We start from the raw sequence: 13,881 nt of genomic DNA, 5'->3' as shown, positions 1-13,881 counted from the left end.
CATCCCTTTATGACCACCATGTACCCATCCTCTGATGGCTACTTCCAGCAGGATAATGCACCATGTCACAAAGGTCGAATCATTTCAAATTGGTTTCTTGAACATGACAATGAGTTCACTGTACTAAACTGGCCCCCACAGTCACCAGATCTCAACCCAATAGAGCATCTTTGGGATGTGGTGGAACGGGAGCTTCGTGCCCTGGATGTGCATCCCACAAATCTCCATCAACTGCAAGATGCTATCCTATCAATATGGGCCAACATTTCTAAAGAATGCTTTCAGCACCTTGTTGAATCAATGCCACGTAGAATTAAGGCAGTTCTGAAGGTGAAAGGGGGTCAAACACAGTATTAGTATGGTGTTCCTAATAATCCTTTAGGTGAGTGTGTGTATATATATATATATATATATATATATATATATATATACACACATACACACTGTGTGTCTCAGTATATAGTGTGTGTATATATAGTGTGTCTCAGTATATAGCGTGTGTGTATATACTGTGTCTCAGTATATAGTGTGTGTATATATATACTGTGCGTCTCACTATAGCGTCTCAGTATATAGTGTGTGTAAATATCCTGTGTGTGTCTCAGTATATAGTGTGTGCATATATATATATATATATATATACTGTGTGTGTTTCAGTTCATAGCGTCTGTATATATACTCTGTGTGTCTATGCACTATAGAGCATCCGCTGAGATTACCGGTACTGTGAGATGTCGCTCAGTTGATCCTCTGGCCACCTCTAGGATTACTCCTGCACGTCTAGCAGAAGTGCTTCCACACGGACAGTCTGGCCTGCTCTGGCACCTCGGCAGTGTTTGAAACGCAGAGAGAGAGAGAGTCGCGTAACCGTCCTGCCGCCTTGGATTCTGGGTTTGGGTCAGATTGTGGCAGGGAACGACAATTTCTACAGCCGTGAAACACACTTTCAAGCGGCCCTGATGTAAAGTCACATGACTCACTGGAGAGAAACGTCAGACTTCCCACCGAGAGGCTCGTCTCACCGCAACATACCTGCTGGGGCAACCTCAGGGTCCTCGTCTCCGGCCTGGGTTGCTTCTCCGGTCTCTGTCTCAGGCTCCTGTGTGCAGATAGGGCAAAGCATCTCTCAGTACAAACGGACAGACACACACAGCTCCACTGATGAGGTCAGAGTCACGTGTGGCCATGTGACACTCAGCACGAGAGGCTTAAACACAGGGCTGCAGCAGTACTGACACACAACGCTCACAGCAAGACAGAAATCGATCAGTTGTTTAGCCCACATTGTACTCACCGCAGCAGCATCAGACTGGTTCTGCCGCTGGGATGGATGGTCCTCGTCCGGGGACACTTGGGATGGCGGGCCCGCCAACACCTCAAAAGGCTTCCAGGTGGCGGCAGTCACTGCAGAGTGCTTCCATGAGGCTGAGGCTTAGTGGATAAAAACACAAACACAAAGCAAATTAGCACTCAGTACACAGCTATCCTCTCCCCCTCTCTCCCCCTCCCCTCTCACCGGCTTCAGGTGGACTGCTGGGGTCACTGCCTCTGTGGCCTCCTGATCCCTTGCCTCTGCAGCCAGGATCAGCTTTGCCACCCGGCCCGAAACTGCGGCCACAGCCGACTTCCCAGTGTCCTGCCAGAGTGGATAAAAACAAACACAAAGCAAATGAGCACTCAGTACACAGCTATCCTCTCCCCTTCTCTCCTCTCCCCCTCTTTCCCTCTCTCCCCTTCCCCTCTCTCAGCTTCTGGGGGACTGCTGGGGTCACTCTCACCGGCTTCAGGTGGACTGCTGGGGTCACTGCCTCTGCGGCCTCCTGATCCCTTGCCTCTGCAGCCAGGATCAGCTTTGCCACCCGGCCCGAAACTGCGGCCACAGCCGACTTCACAGTGTCCTGCCACAGTGGATAAAAACACAAACACAAAGCAAATGAGCACTCAGTACACAGCTATCCTCTCCCCTTCTCTCCTCTCCCCCTTTCTCCTCCCCCTCTCTCCTTCTCTTTCCCCTTCCTCTCTCACCGGCTTCAGGTGGACTGCTGGGGTCATTGCCTCTGCGGCCTCCTGATCCCTTGCCTCTGCAGCCAGGATCAGCTTTGCCACCCGGCCCGAAACTGCGGCCACAGCCGACTTCACAGTGTCCTGCCACAGTGGATAAAAACACAAACACAAAGCAAATAAGCACTCAGTACACAGCTATCCTCTCCCCTTCTCTCCTCTCCCCCTCTCCTCTCCCTCTCTTTCCCTCTCTCCCCTTCCCCTCTCTCAGCTTCTGGGGGACTGCTGGGGTCACTCTCACCGGCTTCAGGTGGAATGCTGGGGTCATTGCCTCTGCGGCCTCCTGATCCCTTGCCTCTGCAGCCAGGATCAGCTTTGCCACCCGGCCCGAAACTGCGGCAACAGCCGACTTCCCAGTGTCCTGCCACAGTGGATAAAAACACAAACACAAAGCAAATGAGCACTCAGTACACAGCTATCCTCTCCCCTTCTCTCCTCTCCCCCTCTCCTCTCCCTCTCTTTCCCTCTCTCCCCCTCCCCTCTCACCGGCTTCAGGTGGAATGCTGGGGTCACTGCCTCTGCGGCCTCCTGATCCCTTGCCTCTGCAGCCAGGATCAGCTTTGCCACCCGGCCCGAAACTGTGGTCATAGCCGACTTCACAGTGTCCTGCCACAGTGGATAAAAACACAAACACAAAGCAAATGAGCACTCAGTACACAGCTATCCTCTCCCCTTCTCTCCTCTCCCCCTCTCCTCTCCCTCTCTTTCCCTCTCTCCCCTTCCCCTCTCTCAGCTTCTGGGGGACTGCTGGGGTCACTCTCACCGGCTTCAGGTGGACTGCTGGGGTCACTGCCTCTGCGGCCTCCTGATCCCTTGCCTCTGCAGCCAGGATCAGCTTTGCCACCCGGCCCGAAACTGCGGCCACAGCCGACTTCACAGTGTCCTGGCACAGTGGATAAAAACACAAACACAAAGCAAATGAGCACTCAGTACACAGCTATCCTCTCCCCTTCTCTCCTCTCCCCCTTTCTCCTCCCCCTCTCTCCTTCTCTTTCCCCTTCCTCTCTCACCGGCTTCAGGTGGACTGCTGGGGTCATTGCCTCTGCGGCCTCCTGATCCCTTGCCTCTGCAGCCAGGATCAGCTTTGCCACCCGGCCCGAAACTGCGGCCACAGCCGACTTCACAGTGTCCTGCCACAGTGGATAAAAACACAAACACAAAGCAAATAAGCACTCAGTACACAGCTATCCTCTCCCCTTCTCTCCTCTCCCCCTCTCCTCTCCCTCTCTTTCCCTCTCTCCCCTTCCCCTCTCTCAGCTTCTGGGGGACTGCTGGGGTCACTCTCACCGGCTTCAGGTGGAATGCTGGGGTCATTGCCTCTGCGGCCTCCTGATCCCTTGCCTCTGCAGCCAGGATCAGCTTTGCCACCCGGCCCGAAACTGCGGCCACAGCCGACTTCACAGTGTCCTGGCACAGTGGATAAAAACACAAACACAAAGCAAATGAGCACTCAGTACACAGCTATCCTCTCCCCTTCTCTCCTCTCCCCCTCTCCTCTCCCTCTCTTTCCCTCTCTCCCCCTCCCCTCTCACCGGCTTCAGGTGGAATGCTGGGGTCACTGCCTCTGCGGCCTCCTGATCCCTTGCCTCTGCAGCCAGGATCAGCTTTGCCACCCGGCCCGAAACTGTGGTCATAGCCGACTTCACAGTGTCCTGCCACAGTGGATAAAAACACAAACACAAAGCAAATGAGCACTCAGTACACAGCTATCCTCTCCCCTTCTCTCCTCTCCCCCTCTCCTCTCCCTCTCTTTCCCTCTCTCCCCCTCCCCTCTCACCGGCTTCAGGTGGAATGCTGGGGTCACTGCCTCTGCGGCCTCCTGATCCCTTGCCTCTGCAGCCAGGATCAGCTTTGCCACCCGGCCCGAAACTGTGGTCATAGCCGACTTCACAGTGTCCTGCCACAGTGGATAAAAACACAAACACAAAGCAAATGAGCACTCAGTACACAGCTATCCTCTCCCCTTCTCTCCTCTCGCCCCTTCTCCCCCTCTCTTTCCCTCTCTCCCCCTTCCCTCTCACCGGCTTCAGGTGGACTGCTGGGGTCAATGCCTCTGCGGCCTCCTGATCCCTTGCCTCTGCAGCCAGGATCAGCTTTGCCACCTGGCCCGAAACTGCGGCCACAGCTGACTTCACAGTGTCCTGCCACAGTGGATAAAAACACAAACACAAAGCAAATGAGCACTCAGTACACAGCTATCCTCTCCCCTTCTCTCCTCTTCCCCTTTCTCCTCCCCCTCTCTCCTTCTCTTTCCCCTTCCTCTCTCACCGGCTTCAGGTGGACTGCTGGGGTCACTGCCTCTGCGGCCTCCTGATCCCTTGCCTCTGCAGCCAGGATCAGCTTTGCCACCTGGCCCGAAACTGCGGCAACAGCCGACTTCACAGTGTCCTGGCACAGTGGATAAAAACACAAACACAAAGCAAATGAGCACTCAGTACACAGCAATCCTCTCCCCTTCTCTCCTCTCCCCCTCTCTCCTTCTCTCTCCCCTTCCCCTCTCACCGGCTTCAGGTGGACTGCTGGGGTCACTGCCTCTGCGGTGTCATGAATCCTTGCCTCTGCAGCCAGGATCAGCTTGATCACCTGGCCTGAAACTCCGGCCACAGACGTTTCTCCAGTCTCCTGCCACAGCGGATAAAAACACAAACACAAAGCAAATGAGCACTCAGTACACAGCTCTCCTCTCCCCTACTCTCCTCCCCCTCTCTCCTTCTCTCTCCCTCTCTTGGCTTCTGGGGGACTGCAGGGGGGACTCTCACAGGCCCCCGGGGGGCTGGGGTCACTGCCTCTGTGGCGCCCTCTCTCCTCTCCCCCCTCTCTCCTGTCGCCCCTCTCTCTCCCTCCTTCCCATCCTCTCTCCTCTCCCCTTCTCTCCTGTCCCCCCCTCCCATCCCCCCATCTCTTCTCAATTCAATTCAATTAAGTAACTGAGATCCCGGTTGGTACCAGCAGGGTAGGGGCTCTGTACAGAAATACGTTTGTAACGTTTCTCCAGTCCCGTAAAAAGCCAGTGAGCTTAAACTATTCAGGTAGAGAGATGGAAAAATAATAAAAAACTAAATAATAATGATATCGCTTATCTCACAATTTACAGCAAGCTAATTCGTGCATTGATTAAGCCTCTTTTTTCTTTTAGTTAATTAGCTAACATTAACACATACTTCCCAGTCATTGTTGATGCATTAGTTACGGACTTTAGTAATCTGTTCTTCAGCATGAACAGATTACTAGTCACTGTTATATGACAGACACGTATTACAACGTGTTGCCAATTTGCTTTATCAAACCAAAACGTACAATGAGGTTTTTATATTATTTTGGATAAATACATGCAAATATACAACAGGGTGACAATCCGTGTTAGAAATCGCTACAACACTGCAGTCCAGAGTTGACTAGATCTCAGTGCTGCGGGTTTAATACTTTTGAACCTCGTTTTCAATACATCGATGAAGGGAAACGGTTACTTACGATATCTTTAGCTTTCCAGAATTCTCTAGCGGTTTTTATCCTACATGATATACTCAAAGCTCTGGCCGAATGAGGCGGCGGCGGTGACGCCCGGGCGAGCGAACTGCGCTCCATTGTGACGTAGCCACATAGAACGCGGCAGCGTCCGTAGTGACCGACGTCACCGCCCTGGCAACCGTCACAACACGTGTCGGAACACGTGACTAATCTGAAGGGCGCTATACGATAAACATCGCTTGATTCATTGATTGATTGAAATACCAAATCACACAAATGTCCTTTGGCTTTCTCTGTGTGTGATTGATCTGTTTCAGGGGTTCCCAACCCTGGTCCTGGAGATCCCCTACCCTGCTGGGTTTTGTTCCAACTGAGCTCTCAATTACTTAATTGAACCCTTAATTTAATTAATTTGATTAAATTTGAATCTTTACATTGTGTAAATAGTTCCTTAATAAGATAATAATTTCCTTGAACTTAACGTAAACCCCCTACTGTTACAAATAAATAAAAGGCTCTGATTTAGGAAATTGTTAGTTCAATTAAGCATTCAATTTAGTAATTGAGAGCTCAGTTCAAAGAGCAGGGTAGGGGGTCCCCCAGGACCTGGGTTGAGAACCACTGATCTATTAATTTCTTTATTACAGTGTGGTATCTGTTAAGACACACATTCAGTCTGACTGGGAGAGCGTATGTGCATAGTAATTAAGAATCTTTTAATCTAGGGACCAGGGGGGCAGGGAGCTCTGACAATGGGAGATGTTCCTCTAAGGAAAGAAAACAAAGGGAAACTGCTAGCAAGAAAGTCCTGAAATGTTTTTACCTCAGTGCCAGGAGTATAAGGAACAAGATGTTAGACCTAGAAGCCACAGTGCTGGCGGGTGGCTATGATGTTGTGGGAGTGACAGAAACATGGCTTACAGAAAATGATGGGGATGCATACAAGTTGAAAAGATACACACAGGTACACATAGGAGAGACAGGCAAAATCGAAGAGGTGGTGCGGTAGCATTATATGTCAGAAACGACATTGAGGCAGAAGAACTCAAATTACATCCCAGTAATGGAACAGAATCTTTGTGGGTTAAACTTTTGAACAAGATATGATTTATATATATATATATATATATATATATATATATATATATATATATATATTTATATATATATATATATATTCATGTCCTGTATGAAGCATTCAGGGTTCTGCAGTGTGTTAAGGTATTTAAAAATATACGTGATTTTTTTTTACTTTTAGACTTCAAGTTTAGCCATTGTTTGTTTTCTAATTGTCAGTATTATGCAAGGACAATGAAAGCAATTGATTCACAAATTAATTTTGCAGTTGGTTATATTTTATAGTAGGTGTCACATGTGTCACTTTGAATAATTTAGTTTATTGGTAAAGACCCCATCAACAAAACTTCAGTTGTCTTAATTGCTGCTACAATATCAACTTCAAACTGTCACACCACAAACATGTGTTTCAGATCACCTGAATCTCAAACACATTCTGTGAAAAACACTTAAAATGGTTTCAGTTTGTTCATTTTTAATAGCGTATTTGGATGGAATTTGAAAATAATACAGAATTAGATTGTAAAGTTTAAGACTGGCTTGAACTGGTATGACTTTTAAAAACTGCAAACAGCTAGACTAGCACTAGAAACGAGAGGAAGGAAGGCATTTGACCCGTTTTACTCGTCTTGGAAGCTGCAGTAACTAAATCGTTCTAGAATCATGGCCAGTCCGTGTTTAAATGACCCCAAGGAGTCGTCTTCAGCATGGTGCTTGGCCAGTCTGTGTCAGTCCACCTCAATCTGTGTGAATAAGTGCTTCCTGTTTCCTGTCCTCACTTCCTTGAAACCCGGTCTCTCCTTACGTTCCTCTGTCCTCGTGCCACTGTTCACGTTGAAGTGATGCTCTGAACTCTTATTATTATTATTATTATTATTATTATTATTATTATTATTATTATTATTATTATTATTATTATTATTTCTTGGCAGATGCCCTTATCCAGGGTGACTTACAACATAAGTGCAATACAAAGTGAAAAATACAGTTAAGTAAAGGCATCAAACATTACAAATTCAATTTATATAAAACATCCTGGACAGTATGGTCAAGGCCTGTCTTGATTTTGAAGACCTGAATCAAGTTTCCATGTAATCTTCTCTGTTCCAGCATAAAAAGACTATCTGTTTGTGTGACAGAGATATCCGGTGTAACGTGAGAGCTGTTTAAATGCTCACAGCAGTACCATGCAGGGCTGCCGGGCAGCTGTTCAGGACGCTACAGTGGCTGCTCAGGAATGCTGTGGGCCCTTCCTGCCGGTTTAAAAGAAAATGGGAACATCGTTTTGGCTGTATGTTTCAGAAAACAACTCAAATTGGAGTTTTACCTCATTCAGTTTAAACGGAGCCAGTACACAGGCTGAACTTCCATAATAAATGTGGAAAATAAAGGAGAAAATCTTGCTTTTTGCCAGAGAGTCTCATTCTTCACAAGCAATATATTGTATTGTATGTTATATATAAATTGTATGGATTAAATCACACCAGACGATTAAGGTTTAATTTGCAAAACACACTTGGCTCTGGCAGAAAAGAGAAATGCAGAAGGATACTTTAGAACAGTTCATTAAAACAACGACAAAGACTTTCCAATTACTTTGAAAAAAGGTGAGCGAATTTCAATCTAGCTTAAACTTGGACTCAACTGTCAGTGACACAATTGTCATCAATTTGTCTCTGTATGCCTCCACAATGGATTTGAAAGGAAAATAAATGTGTGCTTAAAGTGTAGAGTTTCATCTTTAATTTGAGGGTAGTTACATCCAAATTGGGTGAACGTTGTAGGAATTACACCCATTTTTATAGGTGGTCCCCCCAATTTTAGGGTCTCAATAGTATTTGGACAAACTAATGTAGAACTTGTTTTAAATAAGCTAATAATAATAATAATACTAATGTGTAAAACAGTTGTGCCCAGCACACAAATCTTTTTATTAAAAACAGAAAAACAAGAGAAGCTTCCAGAGCACACCTAGCACAGAAGAGAGTAAGATGCAGAAACTAGAGCTAAAATACTTAGCTTTAAAGAAATATATAAATAACTATAAATAAAGTTACAGATCATTTTGAAGCAACTGGGGAACGAGGCGATTGATCCTGTGAAACGATTTCCTGGCGAGGTATGTTATTTTTTGTTGTTGTTTAAAGGAATAATATTGAAACTAAATCAGTTGTAATATGTGTTTACTGTTGTAAAAAGACAACCAGAATTAATTAAAAGTATTGAGGATTGAGTTATTATAGAAGCAGACAGAAATTGTAGAAGATTTGATTCATCGTTTGGTTAAGTTTGCATGTGCTTTGAACAAAGGTAGAGAATCCGCCATTTTGTGGTGATTCAATGTGTGTGAAGAAAACCCATGCTATGATCTCTGTATATACAGATGTTGACAAGCGAGTCTAGAGTTAAGAGGGATCTTTTGAATGGGAGAAAGGAAAATAGTTTTTGATTACAGGTAATTAGATTAACAGACGTTTATTTTATGTTCTGAAAGGGAGACAAGGTGCAGTGTTTTATGGTTTTGCAAAGGGGTGGATAGATCTGTAAAAAGCAATGTCAATCGCTGTGCAACGTGTTAAAATGTAAAATTGAAAAGGAATAGGGAAAGCAAATGTTAAATTGTAATGTAAGTTATTTAGACTGCATTGTGATAGTGATTCCTGTGTGCAGGTTGTTGTTTTGTGTGCTGTTTTGTTGTCTTGTGGAAAGCTCGTTACAGCTGGAATTGAACTCGCAGCCATTAGGACACGCTGCGCCGCTCTGCGTGTATCCACACTGCGCATGTGCGCTGCCTCTGACCTGCAAGAGCAGCAGCACATACACACTGACAGAGAACCCAGTGACACAGATCTGTGGTGTGCATTTAGTCTATCTGCTGTTTTGTCTTTCTCTTTGTTCATTTTTTATTGGTATGGGAATTAGCTGATTGCAAATCATTTCTAAAAAAAAAAAAAAAACAACAAAGCCAAGTACCCTTCAGGAAAGTAATAACACTGGTATCTTTTTATTCAGGAGTTACTGTTGCCCTATGCCACACCTTGCACAACCAGTCTCCTATCTAACCTAAGATACCCTGAATATATTATACACTCAAATAGGGGTTACACTAGCATAATTATGAATTAAATTGTGAGTTTCAACACAATGACTGCCTGAAGTCTGGAACCCATAGACATCACCAGATGCTGGGTTTCTTCCCTGGTGATGCTCTGCCAGGCCTGGACTGCAGCTGTCCTTAGTTCCTGCTTGTTCTTGGGGCGTTTTGCCTTCAGGTTTGCCTTCAGCAAGTGAAATGCTGCTCAATTGGATTGAGGTCAGTGATTGACTTGGCCATTGCAGAACAGTCCACTTCTTCCACTCCATTGTTTCCTTTCAAATCCATTGTGGGGGCGTACAGAGCCAAACTGATGACAGTTGTGTCACTGTCCAAATATTTATCGACCTAACTGTATACACTTTCATAATTTATTAATAGATTTAAAAAATATGAGGTGAAATAGATTTGGAAACTGCCACAACATGTGTTCAGAGAGATTTGACAATTAGGTCTTCTTGCATAAAGCAGATTAAAGCAAATTTTCCTAGGGAACGTGACATCGAAGAAACTTGCGTATGTTTTCTGAAACGTGGGCCAGATTATGATGCGAAGAATCCAGATATTCAGGCTGTAGAGAGAGGATGGTCCAAGATTCAAACTGTAATGTGAAATCCATTAGAGTTTCTCACCGTCACACATCCGGGGTGTGGATTGTTTTCTTGAATAATATAAACACATCATGATTTTACTCTCCTTTTTTCAGATTTTGATCTAGGTGATGCTTTACATGACTTTGGAGGTAAATTGAAATGTATATACGTGAGTGATTGGGTGACTATGAGAAACACTAGCAGTCTAGACAATATCGTGTTGCATCCGGTTAAGTCTTTGGTTTGTTTTATGCTACTAAATAAGTGAAGTAAAAAAAGCCACAAGTAATCAACAATAATTGTGAACTGAGCTTAAACTCTGCACGATGCAGATTTCCTTGCCTGTCACCGTCTTTGCTGCCTACGCAGCGCCAGGGAAAATTGCGATGTTTATTTTTTAAGTTAGATAAACGTCATCTCAAAATTTTAGACTACACACAAACATACTCTTTGTCCCACATTTGGTTTGTTGGGCTCTGGTGCGGGGAGGGCGAACCTGTGCTGCGCCAAGTGAGCGACTATCTGCGTTTTGTTTTGTTGGTTTGTTTTTGCCAGCCCGCCCCTCAATTGTCTAAACAGATTGGCACTTCAGAAAACCAGTCGGCAGTGACGGCACCGGCCTCAAGTAATTGAGCAGCGCTCACGTTATTTTCTCAATATTCATATTTTAGGTCGGGTTCTTGTGCGTAGATTTTCGCAGTTATGCGCAGAACTGTAGAATCCTCCGCTCCCATTGGTGCAGCTGCGCAGATCCACGCAGAAACTGCGAAAAGCTGCACTTCACAAACGAGATGTTAATGTTATGGTGTTGTTGAGGATGCTCTAGGAGCAGGAGGAAGATAACAGAAACTGTAACCATATGCTGCTGTGATGAATTGTGCTCCGCAATGGACGTGTCTGTTGAACACGCGGGGGGAGAGCATTTTGTTTTCCGGTATTTCCTGTATCACACGGAGATATGGCCACAGTCATTCATATTTAAAAAACTTAATAAAGTTGTCAAAAGAAAGGTGTCAATTCTCAAAAATAAGTAAATTATGCGTTTGATGTGTAGAATACATTTGTGCACACTCATACTCAGGGTAAATTGATAGCACTGCATTATTTTTGTGCCACATAATGTATATTAATCTACCAGTTTTAGTTATTTTACAAAATGTAAAATCAGTAAATATAAGCTGCATTGGTAATGATTGAGTGCAAGTGCAAACAAAACAATATGGAAAGGTTACTAATGCAGCCAAATGAACAAACTTCTACTTCTTGTAACGGCAGGGGGTAGATTGTCGTTTTAATTGGGTTTTTAAATGTACTTTAACATTATAATCCTCAAATTTAATGCATGATGAAATGTGATTCATGCATTTGACTGCACTGTAGCAATACTGCAACATTTAAATGATGTAGTCATTGTATGATGCACTTATTCTGTGGACCTCTGAAGGTGTGCTGTGGTATCTGGCACCAAGACATTAGCAGCAGATCCTTTATTTATGTCCTGTAAGTTTGCGAGGTGGGGCGTCCATGGATCTGACTTGTTTCTCCAGCACATCCCACAGATGCTCGATTGGATTGAGATCTGGAGAATTTGGAGGCCAAGTCAACACCTTGAACTCGTGATTCATCAGACCAGACCACCTTCTTCCATTGCTCCGTGGTCCAGTTCTGATGCTCACGTGCCCATTGTAGGCGCTTTCGGCAGTGGACAGGGGTCAGCATGGGCACCCTGACTGGTCTGCAGCTATGCAGCCCCATACGAGACAAACTACGATGCACTGTGTGTTCTGACACCGCAGCCACAGACAGGGACTGCAGGCGAGCGCGGCAGAGTTTTGCTCTCAAAGTTTTTTTTTTGTTTTTTTTTTTGCTTTCAATATAATTTTTGTTTTGTTTACAATTCTATACATTTTGCTTTCGATTGTTTTACTTTTGATCTCAACATCTATTTTTTCTCAACTTTTGTTGTTGTTTACAATATATATTTTTTTTGAATTCGTTACTTATGGCACTAATTTGAGCCCATATTTTGGTACCCATCCCTACTTCTAAGGACAGTGAAGCAGTGTTTTTTTTTTTATCTAGCTAAGTGTATGTGCTAATGTTACTTTAAGGTTAAGCTAGTGAGCTGAAGTTTTATTTGCTGGTCTACCTAGCTCCTCACATTTGCCACATTCAGCTTCGCCTGTCATACCTGGTGCTTCATGCTTGGCAAGAAATGTATCCATTGCCTCTGTGCTTCTTTTGTTTACTTTTCCTCTCTGTCCCCTGGCTTTTCTTTTTTGAGCCCCTGATTTTTGCCTTTGGTGAGGCATTTTGACTCGCTAGTCAGTTCCCGCTTCACATGAGCTGCACGATGCACATCGCATGTATTCCGCACATCTGACTGGCCAAGTGTTTCGACTGCACCATTTTCACAATAACAGCGGGGGGATGGGGTATCAGATGACAAGTTGAAATGTTTTTTAATGAAAACAATACATTTATTTATCATGTAAATACATATACATTATACACTCACCTAAAGGATTATTAGGAACACCATACTAATACTGTGTTTGACCCCCTTTCGCCTTCAGAACTGCCTTAATTCTACGTGGCATTGATTCAACAAGGTGCTGAAAGCATTCTTTAGAAATGTTGGCCCATATTGATAGGATAGCATCTTGCAGTTGATGGAGATTTGTGGGATGCACATCCAGGGCACGAAGCTCCCGTTCCACCACATCCCAAAGATGCTCTATTGGGTTGAGATCTGTTGACTGTGGGGGCCAGTTTAGTACAGTGAACTCATTGTCATGTTCAAGAAACCAATTTGAAATGATTCGACCTTTGTGACATGGTGCATTATCCTGCTGGAAGTAGCCATCAGTGGATGGGTACATGGTGGTCATAAAGGGATGGACATGGTCAGAAACAATGCTCAGGTAGGCCGTGGCATTTAAACGATGCCCAATTGGCACTAAGGGGCCTAAAGTGTGCCAAGAAAAACATCCCCCACACCATTACACCACCACCACCAGCCTGCACAGTGGTAACAAGGCATGATGGATCCATGTTCTCATTCTGTTTACGCCAAATTCTGACTCTACCATCTGAATGTCTCAACAGAAATTGAGACTCATCAGACCAGGCAACATTTTTCCAGTCTTCAACTGTCCAATTTTGGTGAGCTTGTGCAAATTGTAGCCTCTTTTTCCTATTTGTAGTGGAGATGAGTGGTACCCGGTGGGGTCTTCTGCTGTTGTAGCCCATCCGCCTCAAGGTTGTACGTGTTGTGGCTTCACAAATGCTTTGCTGTATACCTCGGTTGTAACGAGTGGTTATTTCAGTCAAAGTTGCTCTTCTATCAGCTTGAATCATTCGGCCCATTCTCCTCTGACCTCTAGCATCAACAAGGCATTTTCGCCCACAGGACTGCCGCATACTGGATGTTTTTCCCTTTTCACACCATTCTTTGTAAACCCTAGAAATGGTTGTGTGTGAAAATCCCAGTAATTGAGCAGATTGTGAAATACTCAGACCGGCCCGTCTGGCACCAACAACCATGCCACGCTCAAAATTGCTTAAATCACCTTTCTTTCCCATTCA

General features: G+C 45.0%; 1 protein-coding gene across 1 annotated transcript; it reads right to left on the bottom strand.

Annotated features, from left to right (window-relative positions):
- Positions 1-428: 428 nt before the first annotated feature.
- On the bottom strand, positions 429-4,952 carry LOC136747134 (collagen alpha-1(I) chain). The gene is made up of 16 exons (XM_066700087.1): positions 4,754-4,952; positions 4,330-4,449; positions 4,083-4,202; positions 3,839-3,958; positions 3,594-3,713; positions 3,349-3,468; positions 3,072-3,191; positions 2,825-2,944; positions 2,548-2,667; positions 2,303-2,422; positions 2,026-2,145; positions 1,779-1,898; positions 1,517-1,636; positions 1,295-1,431; positions 1,033-1,099; positions 429-825 (listed from the first exon to the last, which is right to left on the bottom strand). The coding sequence occupies exons 1-16, from the start codon at positions 4,950-4,952 to the stop codon at positions 767-769; spliced, it is 1,902 nt and encodes a 633-aa protein (XP_066556184.1). The 3' UTR covers positions 429-766.
- Positions 4,953-13,881: the final 8,929 nt, after the last annotated feature.

Source organism: Amia ocellicauda, chromosome 3 (assembly GCF_036373705.1).
Source record: "Amia ocellicauda isolate fAmiCal2 chromosome 3, fAmiCal2.hap1, whole genome shotgun sequence".
NCBI classification, from domain to species: domain Eukaryota; kingdom Metazoa; phylum Chordata; class Actinopteri; order Amiiformes; family Amiidae; genus Amia; species Amia ocellicauda.
Note: the sequence above shows the minus strand (reverse complement) of the source record. Positions and strands in the feature narration are given on the sequence as shown.